This window comes from Calonectris borealis, chromosome 1 (genome assembly GCF_964195595.1).
Source record: "Calonectris borealis chromosome 1, bCalBor7.hap1.2, whole genome shotgun sequence".
Taxonomy (NCBI): domain Eukaryota; kingdom Metazoa; phylum Chordata; class Aves; order Procellariiformes; family Procellariidae; genus Calonectris; species Calonectris borealis.
The window spans coordinates 5,026,692-5,043,548 of record NC_134312.1 but is presented as its reverse complement, the minus strand read 5'-3'; the positions used below and the strand labels follow the sequence as shown (position 1 = coordinate 5,043,548).

Sequence of the window (16,857 nt, the reverse complement as noted above, 5' to 3'; positions counted from 1 at the left end):
GGTCAGAATCCATAGAAATGCTAGGACGGGAACTCATGCTGTTGTGGCGCACAGCATATTGTGCTCACCCATCAATGTACTTATGGCAGAGTAACACAGAAGTGAAGTCCAAAGGCCACAGTCACAGAGGTATATGTGCAGTAGGTATAAGGAGAGAGCTTCTGTGTCCAGTGTGAGACTTTCACTAACCCTGATGTGATATGGCCAGGCAGCCTAACCAACAACAATGCTTGCTTTTCAGTGGTTGAGGAGAAGTAATGTAAAACTCTCAAATAGATCAGAAAATATAAATGAACTGTTAAGCCGTTTCTATGAATTCTAGGCATTTCCCACACACTGGCAGTTAAATGGGATTTTGGAAGTGATAGAAGACAAATGGAAAATCCGGGAAGGCCAATACAAGCAAAACTGATGCATTGTGTATTAAAAACATATTACATCTGTTGATTCATCAGATCAAAGGGCAGCTATAAAAGTAAAAACAAATCAAGATGGAGGTAAAATCTGATAGAGCTATTGATTTATGACTTTTCTTTGCCTGGAGAAATCTGAACTGTACACAGATTTTAGAAAAAAATGTCAAAGTTCTTGGGTAATCATTTTATAAGCCCCCTTTAAGATCCAACACTAATGTCCTTAAGTGGTTTCAATGTACTGGCTGGGACCTCTCTCTCTGATTCCATCAGGATGGATGGATTGGAATTGGCATAGTCAGAGAAGCCATGATGCAGAGTCTATTTTTGACTTTACTGAAATTGAGTAATATCTGTCATTCAGCCTCCTTGGTCAAGACTTTTGCTATTGAGTTTGTTTCACATTCCAGGTCCTCCAACTATAATTTATTTGTGTAGAAGTTGGGCCTATGAGAAAACCCTTCCCTGCCTCCTTAGTACGGTCTTGTGCCTTGTCTATTCAAATGCACTCACAGAACAGCTATAAAAGTTAAGCCAAATCAACATGAAAGTAAAATCCTAGAGTGCTATTGATTTATGACTCTTACTTTCATCCCTTTGCCTAGAGGAGTCTAGATTGTACATAGCACTTCAGAGTAAACATCACAGCTTTGGCTAATCATTTTATAAACCCACAAGAACCCTAGTCCTGGCATTTCTATGGACTTTGACCTGTGGGAAGCCAGGTGAGTTAGGTAACTACTCCATGCCTCCATTTTCCTACTTGTTAAATGGACATAATCATATGTATCCGATTTTGTAAATCACTGTGGGGTCTGGATGTGAGGTGGATTGTGTTCAATGTTGCAGACAGAAGTCACGCTGCATTCCTCTAATGCTGCTCAAAGCACTTCACAAAGGTGGAGAAGTGCCACCTCTCGTTACATGGACAGTGTCATAGGAACCCCTGGAGTGGAGCTTTCCAAGACTGCCTGCACCTTGTTATTGTGATCAGTATTGTTAATGGGGCATAGCACATAATTAAAATTATCTTAAAGCAGATGCCTATGTCTGGCCAGATGTATCATACCCTAATCTCCCCTGACACTCCTGACCTGATCTCCACTGAGCATAATGGGAGGCTCGAAATAAGCTCAGATGCAGGTACTTGCATTGTGAACACCTAAACTGGAACTGAATCTCACCCATCTTTTCTTTCCCCTGCCATACCACAGACTTCCTGGGCCATCTTTGGCAAAGATTTGAGACCCCCAAACAGAGTATAATTAAGCAGCTCATTCCCACCAATTTTAATCAGCACCTGAGCAGATATAATAGAACTTCTGTGCCTCAGAGGAGTGTTGGAATAATCACTGTGAGAGTTGAAGCACCCAAGAAGAACAGCATTTTGGTGTTTTCAATAGCTAGTTAGGATAAGGGGGAAAGCCCTCAAAATCTGGGGAAGTTCAAGGCCAAATCTGACCTTTGGTCCGTCTCATGTAAGGGTCCTTACGGAGTTCAGAGGGAACGAACACCAAAAGAGAGTAAGGTGGGATTTTAGCCACACAGAGAGACAACAAGGAATCTCCATATCCCTCAACTTTAAAAAATGAACACAGCTAACAAGACAAGCAGAGTTTCCTTCAGGGTGACTCAGACCTAAATTATTGTCTTTCTCTGAGATGCCCTCTTAAAGGCACATCTCTCTTCACTGACTCAGGAAAGGCTCTCGGAGATTAGGGTGAGTTTGCATGACCACACTAGCAAGTGTTTGATTTTGGCTCAATCAGTAAGACTGAAATTGCAGCGACTATACTGATAACCCTTTGCTGAACATAAAGGCAGCTAAGATGACTTGTTCAGATGTAGACATTGCACATAAAACACTTGTCAGATCAAGCGATCAATTAGTCAGATCAATCCCACCTCACATGCCTACAGTACATCTGAACAAGTCACTTCAAGAACTGTTTATAATCAATAGGGAAAAATCTGCAGTATGATTCATCTAATCCTAGAGGAAATGTTTAAACAGGTCAAATAATCATACTTGCATTGACTGGCAGGATCTCAGGTATAGGATCTGCATTCTAGATGTCTAGAGTTGGCTGGAATGAATACCACATACATGTCTGAAGTTGTGTTCGTGATTTACAGAAAGCAATTAACAGTCATACAGAGAGTATCTGGCCTTTGAGTTCAGTGACCTCCAAACAGAAGCGAGCACAGGAATTCTACCTGAACATTTATATCCCTGATAGCATTGCAATGTTGGTTTCAGGTTAGAATTAGAGGGGAGGGGTTGTTAAGTTCTTATTTATCACTGGTGAGCTGAATCTTTAATCTCTGTGTGTAACTATGCTAGTCGACCTGATTCCATGGTAATACTCCGTGTACTGTGCTTAGACATCTGTAAGACAATGGGAAAAATTTGTAATATTGTGGTTTTATCTCAACAGGTGATGTTTCTCCTCCTCCTTCTACTGTAGTTGGACATACCAAAACCTTAGCTAAAGTTACGTTCAACCCCAGTGTTGTCGAGCAAACCAGGATCGCCCGAAATGGCATTTTGGGAGACTTCATAATTAGATATGATGTCAACAGGGAGCTGAGTATTGGGGATGTTCAGGTACTGTACGCATAACTCATTTTTTCTGTTTTATTAACTATACCTGAGATGGTTCAATTGTCTTGCGTTCTCCAAATGCCCTGGAAAATGTTTTCCAAGTGAAGACTACTTCTCCATCTTGTAAGAACTATGCAAAAGAAAACCAGTCAGTTGGCAGCCACAAGATGGACTTAAAAACCACAGGTACCTACTTCACTGAGTTTCTTTTTTCATAGAATCATAGAATCATACAGGTTGGAAAAGACCTCTAAGATCATCGTGTCCAACCGTCAACCCAACACCACCATGCCCACTACACCATGTCCCTAAGCGCCTCATCTACACGTCTTTTAAATACCTCCAGGGATGGTGACTCCACCACTTCCCTGGGCAGCCTGTTCCAAGGCCTGACCACTCTTTCAGTAAAAAAATTTTTCCTAATGTTCAATCTAAACCTCCCTTGGCACAACTTGAGGCCATTTCCTCTTGTCCTATCGCTAGTTACTTGGGAGAAGAGACCAACACCCACCTCGCTACAACCTCCTTTCAGGTAGTTGTAGAGTGCGATGAGGTCTCCCCTCAGCCTCCTCTTCTCCAGGCTAAACAACCCCAGTTCCCTCAGCCGCTCCTCATCAGACTTGTGCTCCAGGCCCTTCACCAGCTTCGTTGCCCTCCTCTGGACGCGCTCCAGCACCTCCATGTCCTTCTTGTAGTGAGGGGCCCAAAACTGAACACAGTATTCGAGGTGCGGCCTCACCAGTGCCGAGTACAGGGGCACGATCACCTCCCTGCTCCTGCTGGCCACACTATTTCTGATACAGGCCAGGATGCCGTTGGCCTTCTTGGCCACCTGAGCACACTGCCGGCTCATGTTCAGCCGGCTGTCAACCAGTACCCCCAGGTCCTTTTCCTCTGGGCAGCTTTCCAGCCACTCTTCCCCAAGCCTGTAGCGTTGCCTGGGGTTGTTGTGGCCGAAGTGCAGGACCCGGCACTTGGCCTTGTTGAATCTCATACAGTTGGCCTTGGCCCATCGATCCAGCCTGTCCAGGTCCCTCTGCAGAGCCTTCCTACCCTCCAGCAGATCAACACTCCCGCCCAACTTGGTGTCGTCTGCAAACTTACTGAGGGAGCACTCGATCCCCTCGTCCAGATCGTTAATAAAGATATTGAACAGGACCGGCCCCAAAACTGAGCCCTGGGGAACACCGCTCGTGTATCTGCTTTTCAGTTTCTCAATATGCTGGCTGTATATATCTGGATACAAGACCAGTTCCCCAAACGCATGTTGTGGTTCTGATCCCTGGGTACACATGTTATATCCTTACTGCATTTAGAAGGAAATCCCAATGTCCACCATGGAAGGAGATGTGGAGAGCTCCAGTAGGCTCCCCCAGTCTGGATAAACAGGGGACCAGGATTAAGAGGGATATCAAGGAGCACTTATATCCTGCAATGTAGACACGGAGATTGAAGGCAGGATCAAGTGTGCTCAACGAAATATCCCATAATGATGTGTGTGGACATTGCATCACGATCTGCCTTTGATTCTTGTCTTCCTTGCTCTTCCACAGATTCTTAATGGGTATTTCGTGCACTACTTCGCTCCCACAGATCTTCCTCCACTGCCAAAGAACGTTGTCTTTGTGCTTGACAGCAGTGCTTCCATGGTGGGAACGAAACTGAAACAGGTGAGGTCCTTGCATTTATTATAGACTGGTTGGCTGTAAGGTTGCAGAGAGCTTGATTCAGGCTTCATCTCACCAGATGGGTTCTTCTGCAAAATGTTTGCTATGTCTGAGGTGAGAGGAGGCTCTGAAGAAACCTCAAGGTGAGATGATTTACCTGCAATGAGAAATTATCATGTTAGTGGGAATGGGATGAGATTAAGAAGTGCAGAGGACTTCATCACTCTGTAAAAAAGGTCGGTGCTGTCAAACCTGAGCTGGGATGCTGCAGGTAGGATTGTCCCGGGCAGTCCCAGCAAAGTGCATTCAGCAGACCATTGTATCCAGCTTAACAGCAGAGAAAAGATACTGCTGTCTTTACATCACCTTGGCAAAACCCTTAGCAATGTATAACTCAATGGGTTCTGTTGAAAGAAAGGTCAATTTGTCCTGTTTGAAAATCCGAGTCTTTCAGCACAAATCTCAGGCATTTTTTCCAGGGCACAGATCTTGACATGAGCCAACATTACAAGCTGAAGGGCACATCTCCAATGCTTAAAATTGACCTTTGACATGGAGGGTTCAGGCTGGTGCCTAAACATTTTTGCTTCTTCACTTCTCTGAGCAGGACAGATGGAAACCATCTCCAGTTCAGCAGCCAAGTAGTTGGCTTGGAAGGGCACCGTGCCTGGGGAATATACTGTTTCTCTCAGCACAGTATTATCTAGAAGCAGACTATGTCTGGGGGAATATACTCTCTTTCTCAATATTATCTGCCTAAACAAGAAGCAGAGATGAAGACTTCAATTCTGTTCTGAATGATTTGACAGATACATCTCAGGTCTGCACTCACACTGGAGAGCTAAGTCCAGTTCCCATCTTAGGTATCTATGCAGAAAAGGAGAAAAGTCCTGGTGGGGTTAGTATTGTTTCCTTCCATTTGAAGACTTGTGCCACAGGCATGAGATATGGAGAAGTTAGTTGGCTTCTGTCTGTTGAATGGCCACACCTTTACCTTCTACTTTCTCACCATGGCTGAGCTAATGACAGCAGAAAGTGAACAGTTTCCACATAGCTTGACACCAATATGGGGCAGTTTCAGCTTGTATGGATGGTGTCCTGTTGTAACCCTGGAACATGGTGATATTTCTGGAAAGTGTGGTTATTTGAGAGCCTTTTTTTTCCCTTGACCATGAACACTAGCCTGAATGTCCTTGACAAACACAGACCATGGTCATTCTCTGGCAGTTCTCTATCTTTGAACAAGGACATTGGGGCATACATATATCTCTGCTAAAAACTTTACTGTCTGGTTTCGATAGCGATCATAAATCTTAATTTAGAAGCTGTATCCCTTATTAAATCAAATTATCTCCACTGTGAGCTAAAATGGAGTATGACTTTTATGGCTCCTAATTACCTTCCCCAGTGACTGGAGCAGCAAACAGACTTGTCAACAAACATACCTAGTACTACGCTGAATCAGGTCTTGAATGAAGATGCCTTTGAATCTTTAAAATCCCTGTGGACAGAGCCTGGCTCTTGGCTTTCTGTTATCCTTCTGTTGAAAAATGTCTGCCTTGCCTCGCAGAATAAACAGATGCTGTGCAAATGCACCCAGTGCTGTATACTGAAAGCAGACAGTCAGCGACGCAGCGCTGAACCGGCGAGATTAAGACTCTGACGGGCTTTGGTGCTAGGGTGAGCTGCGCAAGTAGCGCCTTGGGTCAGCAGATTAACCTTGTACTATGAAAGCTTTTATTCTCCTCCTGAGCGAATTAATGTTTCTTTTTCACATACTTACTAGAAACAACATGGCCAGGGATTAACCCTTGAAGGTCTACTTCATAGCCTAGCTAGCTCCTAATGCTATACATACACAAATCTTAGGCCAGCTAGGTACAAAGAGGTGCCTCTTGAGCCTGAAGTGAGAGAAGTGTTTAGCCAGAACCTTCGTCAAGGTTGTACCCGATTTTTTGCCCTGTTATCTCAAATATACTCTTTTTTGGAGAACCACTGGTACGTTATGGAGGAGTGCTACGTGCAGGAAGCACTTATCTTCCTCTGGTTTCAACTGCTCCAAAAAATAGAACTTCATGGAATTATGACCTAAATCATGAAAAGCCCACACAGATTAGTCAAGGAAAGACCAAGATCTAGGACTGGCTGAATAATATGCCTCTTTTGGTACACTAAGAAAGTGTGATCAGTCACAGCCATGGCCCATGTCTGCTCAGTGGCCTTTTTACCCAAATGTTGTTATTAAGATGTTTGTTAAATCACAGACACGTCCTCTGGTGGCAAGATACATCTGAGCAGAGGAAATGCCTCCTTTTCTTCTTTTCTCTCGGACTCTTGCAGCTGTGGTGATCTATGGTTGTGTGTAGAGAGCTGGGAATTCCCATGGGACTGTCTTTCCTCATTTCTTTCTACTAAGTCACATGCAAGATCAGCTAAAAATACAGTCAGCGCTTGTATCGAGTGCTCTTGCAGGTCAGCTGCAGTAACTATGGCAAAGGACAGTTTTTAAGGTTGTATAAGCAAGGATGAGAAACATCAGCTGTGCACCCTTTTCTATAGTAACTTGAAGAGATTTTGCACTCTTCAGTCACCTTCATGAAGTCGATACTGTTTTTGTCCTCATGAGCTTGGTTCTTTCATTTGCAAAGAGACAGGAAGCTCTGTGCGGAATAGTTGCTTTTAACAGGAGCCAGAAAAGCCTGGGGAACAGGTTATATCTGCAAGGTTTACTGGGCAGCAAAACAATTTGTCCTTTGAGCAGTCTGACCTGCTGATTTTTATGGTACCTTTGGGCAGGTAGAGGGGGACATAGCACTTTTACATTGGTATAACTAGGAGAAAGAGGGGCCAGTTATAGGTTCACCACCTTGTGATTACCATGATTATCCCCAACTTCACTGAACATGGTGAAAAAGGACCTTTATCAGCTTGCAATTCAGTGTTATAGAACAAGCATGTTCCAAGCTATGAATGTGTCCACAAGAGGATGGGTTTGCAGATATTTTGCAGACATGAGGTAAAATGTAGTTGTTTCAACCACAGATTCATTTCACCTTACCTTTCCCACAGGCAATAAATGCCCACACACTCAGTTAAACAGTTGGCTACACCGCAAGCCTGGCAACTTGTCAATGATAGTGTGCCAGACTGTAATTTTCTTTGAGGTTAATTGCTCTAGGAGGAACTCAGCTGAAGCTGGGAGCTGCTGCGTATTTGCAAGTGCTTCAGTTTATTTGCCTACATCCATCCAAGGGACGCTGTCGGTGCCCTTGATCCGTGACCCACGCTGTCTGAGCCCTTCCGAGCCTGAGTGCCTTATATACCCCTAAACCTCTGTGCCTCAGCACACAGACTCCCTCCCAGTAGTTTCAGAGAGCAGACAAGCACCTGAACACCCGATGTTCTCACTCCAAACTCCACTGACTTCTGCTGGTTGCTGCAGAGCTGGCTGCGGGCCTGTTGGCTACTGGTCCAAATAATGGCTGCTGCCCAGGAGAACTACCTTAAATCACCAGGGGACTTTGGAAAAAATGCTAATTCTAATTACAGCCTTTAGTGAGTTTAAAGTTACTGTGAAGAGGAAAGATTTGTCAGCTTTTCCATTTCTATTGGAAAGCAACAACCTGAGTGAATGCAGAAGAACTGTATGCAGTGTCTCCAGCACCGACAACTTCATGCAGCTGCCTCCTACTTGGGAATACACAACAGCTGTGTCATCTCAGTCTTCTCTGTAGATGTGAATGTGGAATATAAGAGCTACTACAGTAAATAAGATGTCAGATCCATATAGACTTTAATTGCCCAGCTTACAAGAAAGGTGCAAGGACCTGTCACGCAGCAAATTAATCTGCCTTCCCCAAACCCTAACATTTATAAATAATGACAGGGTCATACAGAGAAACAAGTAACCTTCAGAGCAAGATGCCCTCAGATGTTCAGGACAGGGAGCATCTGCTTCTGGTCTCAGGACTAACAGCCAACATGCCCCCAGCTGATTTGCTTCATTCTGAGGCAGTAGAAGTAGAGACAGAATTTCCCAGGAAGACCCCAGCCCACCTGTAAATCACAAGTCCCTTAGTTGGGTTCAGAGTAAATAGGGTTCAAAGGCAACTGCAGAGTTTAGCGTGGAAATGCTGCTGAGGCTTGACCTGAAACCCCATGAAGATACTGAGAGTTCTCCCAAGGGTTTCAATGGGACCTTTGCTGAATTCATTAAAGGATGAACTGAAAACAGGTGCTACTGAAGCGACAGACACAGCCCAGTGATCACCAGACAAGTCCATAATGAAAAGGAAGGGGCAAAGTCAAGCTGGGAAGTCAGTTGGGGTCATTGAGGTCTATGACCAGGCATAGCTGTGGCAGAAACAACTAGCATAGCTCTCTTGGTCTGGGACTGGGACTGAGGGCCCAGGCTGGAGCTTAAATGGGCAGGAGTGTGGGTGGAGGCCCCAGGTGGGGCTGATCAGAGGCATTAAAGAATACTGGTATGCTTAAGGCCCTGGCATACACATGCAAGTCCATGAAACTATAGATCTGGGTTTCTTTAATAGTCCTTTCCAAGCTGGAATTGTGTTTTCCCAGTTGCTGGAGCAATACCTGGAAGCCAGACCTGGCTTCTATTCATGTTTTCGTCATGGATCTGTTATATGAACTTAGGTAGGTTAACTTTTTTGTCTGTGCTTGTCTCTGCAGAGTCTTCTCTGTTTAGCTGGCAAACCCATGGCTGGGCTTATGGCTGTAGAAAATCCCCCAAGTCTAAAAGACAGGTGATCTTTGCCAAGACTTAAGCTATTAGCCTAATGCTGCTTGCAACAACATTCCTATTTTGTAGTAAATACCCCTTCACCCTAATATGGGGTGTGTGCTACACATTGCTCAACTGGGACAGTCTGTGTCTAACTGTGAAGAGCAGTTGAAGCTCAGAAGTGCTTGCGGGACCTCGTGTGGAAGCCTGCTGGAGTGAGGTCTTCCATGTTATATTACTGCATGAAGTCATCAAACAGTGTTCACAGGCAGTTCTGACTCTGAAGTCCACATGATGTAATTTGAGGTCCCTTAGGAATGAGGGATATGATACTACCTGTGTCATGAGGAGAGACCTTTTTGCTTGGATAGTTACCCCTGATGTAGTGACTTCATCTTCTTCAAAACTTCTGCTCTCTTCTCTGCAGAGTTTTGGGCAAAGACTTGGCTTCTGCTCACGTCTGAGGCAGTGGCTTGGGATGGAAGTGGGCAGGAGAAGGGTTGGAAGCAGGGATGTGGAGGAGGGAGTGTAGATCCTGGAGACGTTGAGAGGATTTGGAAATGGGGAAAATGGGAAGGGGAGCAGGTGTTGGAGGACTGTGAGGGCCCTGTGGCAGACTCTCGGGTAGGAAGTTTGCTTTTTTTAAAGAACAATTTAGTGCTCTTGTATTGCTTAATGTTAACCCTGAGCAAAAGTGCTAGGTCTTTGCTCCAACCAGCCAACCATTGTCACCATCCCTTGCTCACTGGAGATGAAAATGGGAAGTCACATCTAAAAGTAAGAGGTATCACAGTTCAAGGAAAAAGGGCCAGGGCTAGGAGAGGAGGTGGCTACAGAGTCACAGCCTCTGCAAAGGGATAACAGATACTTCATCTTCGTGGAAGTACAGCATGGAGAAAGAACACCTCCTCCCTGAGTAGGAATGGTGCAATCTCTCCTTGGTGAAATAGCACAGACCTTTTCCCCGTGGAAACATCTCTCCGTGAAGGAGCAACGCATCTCTCCAAGCAGGTTACACGCACAAGTAGGATGTTCTGCGAAGGGAAAGCTTCAAACGTGGCAGGCTTCCGTCTGCTGAGGCACCAACTGTGAGAGACTAGCTACATGATGAAGAATGGAGGCTAATCAACATGAAAAGCATAGCAACCTGTGTCTCAGCCCAACTCCCGCCGCATAACGTAGCAGCTAATGGTTGCTGAAATCGAGGGGATGTGCTGTGGACAGCCTCTTGGGCATGTCATCTCTTCCCAGGACTGTGTCGGTAGCTGATCTGTGTGACAGAGAATGAAAGTCCCAAGTTGTTGGAACCGTTTTCATGCGCTGGGACTAACGCCATCTTCTGAGGATGGGCAGAGGGAGAGATGTCAAGCTCTTTATTGAGGGCATGGGGCACTTTTCCCTTGGTGTTGACCTTTTTGCTGTTAGCTCCATGGAAATTGTTTGTCATGCTGATAGGGTGAGGGTTTGAGTGTCTGACTGGCATGTTACGGGATGTGATCCCACTTAAAATGAGCTAAGCACAAGATAAGAATGTGGCCTTCATACACTGCTGTGTCAGTCTGGCTGTCTGCCCCGTTGTTTCCAGTGGGATTATTTCTGTATGGCATGGTGGGGCAGCCTTTAAACATTTCCCTTTGACTTATTGTACAGAAACGTTTACTGCTCCAAATATAATCCATACTGCACTGTTGATAAATGCTTGAAGTAATGATGCTTGGTGCTGATAAGAGCTTGCCTCCTTAAAACTTTGTACAAGCATTTATTTATATCCTCAACACTGCAATGAGATTGCAGACTTAGCATCTACTCTGCTCTCTGGGCACATGAAACTCCAGTTTCTGAGAAATCAGATCATCTTGCAGTTTTTTATGTATTTATCATCATGCTGTTGGGTGCTAGAGAAGTGAGTTACCCCAACTGAGAGCTAAACTTGTCCATATCCTTGAAGACAGTTTTATATTCCACTGAGCAGAAATCCAGTGCTTAAATGCCCTGGATGAATGTGGAGTTAAGTGATTTACTCAATGTTAAGTGGAAAATATTTTTCAGAAAAGGCAATAGAAACAGTTGCTCTAAATGATTGAGTATTTCTTTTGCAGACTGGGAAACTACAAAGCAACTTTTTCTAAGGCCATATGTCAGCAATCTTCAAGTTACTAGCAAGGGATCTGTGATGTTCAGGCGGGAGAGACTGGACCATGGACTGAAGACAGACCTTTATTGTCCAGGGCGCTACAACCAAACTCCCTGCCATCACAGGCCAGTGTCAGTGTAAAACAAAATACTTGTTGTCCAGAATTGTGAAGGAGTTTTCCTTGGTTACGCGATCAGTGTCTGCCAGGAAGAAAGCACAAAGATACATTGACAGGGAGAGGGTTAGTTGCAGTCCCTGAACTGTGCGATGGTCCCTGCAGAGGAAGAAAGGGCAGATTGTCCTCCCCAAGCGGGGGATGGAGGAAGGTAAAAAAAGCCATTTTTGGTACAAAAGTGGCATGTGATCTGCATTATGTGGGCAGAAAGGAAACTGGGACACAGAGGAAAGCAAAACTCACAAGATGTGGCTTCAAACCTCAGCAGGAATGATACTGCCCAAACTTTTGCTCTCTCTGTACCTCAGCTCCTCCCTGTAAAACGGCAGTGGAGCTCACACCACCTTTCCCTTGGCTGCTGGATCCCAAACCAAGTCTATGGCAGTACCTTGTCTGACCTCGACAGCACCATTTCAGGTGTGACTTTGATGCCAGCTTTTCCTTAAGTGACAGTATTAATCCCTCTGGCAGATTATGGGCAGATTTGACCAGATATTGCTGTTGTAGCTTGGAAAAGCCAGCTCCGGACCTTTTTATCAGCTGCCTGTGCATGTTTGGAAAGGGAAAGATATGAACCAAAGCACAGAGGATATTGAAGGGGACGGGGGAGCTCTTCTGTTGTTTCTCCCTGTACTTCCTTGCAGTGGTTTGCCAAACAACATATTTACTTGTACTTTTCTCCTTCTCGCTGTAGGAGAACTGGTTTCTGCGCCCTTCTCTGCCCTGTTGCACTCTCAGACAAGTTACTGGACAGAGCTGTGTGTTCCTAATTCTCTTTGAGCTTACACCTTGTGCCTTAGCTCCTTTCTTGTCAAATATGGACTCTCACAGGGGATCTGGAAGGGCAAAGTAAAGGCTACTGAAATTTTATTTTCTAGTTGTGGCATCCTTCAGTGTATGGCTACAGATGGTCCCATGTCTGCTATCTGCAGACTGTCCTCGTGCAGCGCTTTCAGCCGATGGGTACTGCTTTCCAAAGGCTTTGGTTGTGAATGCTAGCCATGCTCTTTAGACTGACTGATCTCAAGCCCACGCCGTTCCCTGGTGCTGGCTGAAGCTGGAAAGGGGCTGTGTCACTGGTGTCGATGTCTCACTGCCCAGCCCTTGCGAGGGCAGATGCCAGCTGTGTTTGGGCGTGCAGGGTGCAGCCGAGGATTGCCAAGTGATCTCAGAGGCACTGGCGGGGTGGGTGCTGGGAGAGCTCCCTCTGCATCTGAAGGCGTTTTCAAGAGGGGCTGAATTACACTACAGTGCTGCAGAGACCCACCATCCGTACAGAATTGGATTCAGCATGAATGGAAAGTCTTTTGATTTTTTTTTTTTTTTCTTTTTTTTAAGGGCTGGCATGAAGCTTGCACAGAGGATGTGGGCCTAGGATGAAGCACTTGCAAGTGCTCCTAGGCAATGGAAAGTGTGAATACGTGGGCTTGGGACATGCATTATAATGAGGTGCTTGAATTCCCCCCTTGCTTCCTAGCAGGGCCAATGTCTGGCAATGCCACGGCATCAAACAACCACACATTGTCTCCCTTTGAACTGCACAGCTTTCAGGGCAGCCAGGCTTTGCCCTCACTCTACTCCTCAAACAACCAAGAGACTGTGAGAGAAATGTCACCGGGACTCAGATTCCTCCTAAAAGGTGCCCAGATGGTCTGACATCATCCCAGATGTCTCTGAGGCAGCTCTTTGACCCAAGAAAGGGCTGAAGGCTCTCAGCTCTCCCATGGGAGTGTGTCTCTTCCCATGCTCTGCTCCACCAGTGTTTAAGCTAAGTGGGGTCTGTCAGAGGCAGCCCCAAGGGCAGATACCAAGGTGACAAGTCACAGCTGAGCTGGAGCGTAGCTGGGGTAGTTCTCCTCTTCCTGCTCTTGCTGGGGGTCGTACAGCCCCGAATCACCTTTGCCGTGATGCAGGGCCCTTAGCAAGCAGGACCCAGAAGAGCAGCAGTTGTGTTGCATGTCCAGATATCGATGTGGAGGTGACAACAAAGACCAGAGCGGTGGCTGGGAGTTGGCTTGTCTCTGACCTTGTAGGCTTGAGAAGACGCTATCTGCACATTGGTCATTTAGATGGTGTGAGCCCATCTTCAGCTTCTTATCATTTCTGAAGCACAGACAAAAACTGTGATCACTCCCTGGCAGCTATGGCCATCCCGCCTGTCCTCAGCTGTAGGCCATGACTCTACTGCTCCAGATTTGGGGAGTGATATCTTGTAGCCCTGGAGGTGGCTGTTTCAAGCCCTAGGTTCCAGCTGTGCTGACAGCTCATTCACCAGCACAGCTTCTCGACTCAAATGCACTGGAGTAGCAATTCAGTCTCCACTTTTCAGCTCAATTTCATCCGTGCTAATTTGGGGGAAATGGAGGAATCTTCCTCCACTGAGTTATCCTCTTTTAAATCCTGATTTAAAACTTGTCTCTGACAGCTACAAACCATTCTCAACTGGCAAAAATTGATTTTTTTTTTTTTTTTTAGCTGTTCTGTATTGTTACTTTCTGCCACCCTCTCCTTTAATCCTTGCTCCACCCTCCACACAAAAAGGCAAACATGTTGGGAGAAGTGTTTCACCTTATAGCACCTGGCACAAGGGCGCTGGACCCTTAAACTGGTTTTCCTCAGGGTGAGTGGGTTAGATCTGTGCCCAGCTTATGCCCAAAATGAACCAGTGTCATATGCACAGCTGTGTAGGAATGATCTGGCCCTCATCAGGGAAGAAATGGTTAATTTTCTGCCTCGCAGGAGAGTGCCTTTGGCACGAGTTTCAGTGCAGTGACTCACTGGGGCCAGGCAGGAGTAGAAGTGCAAAGACCCCATCGGCAGTGGAGCAGCCTGGGAATCCCACGGCAGCCTCAGCCCTTGGCTCCTCGGAGCCAGGAGAAGTTCCAGCTGTGGCCTTACAAGGCCAGAATGAAAAACCTGCTGCCGTGTCCCAACTGAAGCTGCTGCCAGACACTCTCTGCACGAAGAGCTTTGCAAATCCTTGCCCGGGGGCTGGTGGAGACTGGAGGAGAAGGCTGGGCACCAAGGGCACTCAGTCATAGCTGCATACTTAGGGATTTCAAGCAGTGCACTTTTACCAAGATATTCTCCTTATTTAAAGTTGCTTTTGCCTGCCAGCTCCTGAATCATATCCAACTCTCCAGAGGGAAGTCACGTCTCTCTCACAGCCCATTTATGGGTGAGGGATATTGGTAGCAAAGTGTGTGTTGCCACCTCGTGAGGACTGCAGTCTTTATTATAAACGTGGAGATCCTTATGAGCTGGGAGGAGATATGGAAACACATAGGATAAGCCAGGCAATTCAGAGCACTCTGGGAGAGGTGGAGAGCCAGTTCAGCTCCTTTTGGCACCAGTAAACAGTATAGTGCTCAGGTCTGGGCAGGATTTGGTCCTGAGGTGAGTCCCACCTTCTCTACAGTTGAGCTACCCAGCCTCTTGGAGGCAATGCTGGGAGACAGGCACTTCCAGACAATGACTCAGCCCGTCCTAAACCCTATCCAAAACAGATGGGATGGATTACTCTCTCGAGGTGTCTTTCCCTGCCTGGGGAGGGATTAGATGCAATGCCCAGCTTTCTGATGACCGAGTTGGGAAAGCTGAATCCCACCCTTCTTTTTTACTGGGGATGAGGTAAAAGCTACAGAAGAATGAACCATATGGCCTCCCTCATTCTGTTTGCTTTGGAGCAAAACATATGTACACACACTTGTACATATGTTTGTATGTATATATATTACACAAATTCAAAGGGTTGGTTTTTTTTTTGAAATTGCAGAGGCAAGCATATGATAGAGAAGCCAGAATCCAGGCTGTCTGTGCATCTGCATTAAAATATTACAGAACTTTTTCCTGGGAAAAACTGACTCAAACTCCATGGAAATGACTTAACTGTGGCAAAAATGAGAGACAAAAAGGAAAGAGAGAATGAAAGAAGGGGAGGGAGAGATGGTCCCAACCCCACATTTGGCCCCCGTATGAGGGTGTGGGGAAATGCTGCGTTTTCTAGGAAAGTCTGCTTCAGCTCCCTCCTGACTCCTCTGCAATTCTAGCTTGGATGCTGTGTACACACAAATTGCACTGCTGCTCTGTGTTGTTTCTCCTTTTCTTTTCCTTTTCTTTTCCTTTTCTTTTGGCTGAACACAGGCAAGAATGTCAAAAGGAATTTCTGAGCACACTGGAGGTGAGATGCATTCTCTCTGCAGGAAGGCCAAAGCAAGATTATGGCCTTGTTCTCAGAAACAACAGAGCTGTTTGGGCCCAGTAAATCCCTCTGAGAGAAGTGCAGTTTGACAGAATTGCAAAAAACTGAAAAGAGGGGTTTTGTAATGGGAAAGGTCAAGTGATGTTAATTATAATCAGAGCTATAATATGGATAATGAGACTTGGGGAGTTACCCTCCAAATCATTGCTTCTAGGCACCTCGGTTTCTCTCCCTTGCCTATCTTAGGAGGGGAGTGAAGGAGGGATGTTGCACTTGGGGAGCTGTTGTGGTCTCATTGTTTCTTGCTTTAACATCCTGCCCAAAATTTCCTTCAGCAGAGGTTGGCATGAAGGCCTGATCATGCTCACACAGGATAGAAGCTTCTCCATTTTCACTTTCTGCTTACGTTGATCCCATTTTTTGAGGGACAAATGCACGGGCCGTTCTTGTTATCATGAAATAAATCCAAGAGTCCTTTTCTCCACTGTGTGATTGTTGCTTGCCCTTCTATGCATGCATGAGAGATGGTTTGGCCTACTGGATCAAGAGCTGGAAACTCCAAGTTTTGGAAAGTTCTCCATCTGCAGCCTTCACATCATTACTAAAGTAGTGTGTGCCTTGGTTTTCACTTCTGTAAAATGAGACTGTGAATGTTTGAGTGTCCCTCTGAAAGGTGATGTCATGTATTATGTGATGCATTTTTACAATATAAAGGCTATTGTAAAAAAGGAGATGAGAGAGCATAAAACCATCCTTTCTTTTTCAAATAACAGCTCTTTAGCTCATCTTAGCAAGTTCTCTATGGACTGTTAGACTGGGGAGACAGCCCTCATGTTTGGGGCAGGCATTCGTCTTCTTGAAGGTTTATTTGGTGCACATCATGATGTGAACCTAGTGGGGTTCTCCCCTTCTCTTTGA

General features: G+C 45.6%; 1 protein-coding gene across 1 annotated transcript in view; it reads left to right on the top strand.

Moving 5' to 3' along the window:
- ITIH5 (inter-alpha-trypsin inhibitor heavy chain 5) overlaps positions 1–16,857 on the top strand; it is a 50,152-nt gene that overhangs the window by 16,992 nt on the left and 16,303 nt on the right. The window contains exons 6-7 of the mRNA XM_075143146.1: positions 2,852–3,021; positions 4,572–4,688. Of these exons, the coding sequence (XP_074999247.1) occupies positions 2,852–3,021; positions 4,572–4,688 (287 nt within the window). The remainder of the gene's footprint in view (positions 1–2,851; positions 3,022–4,571; positions 4,689–16,857) is intronic.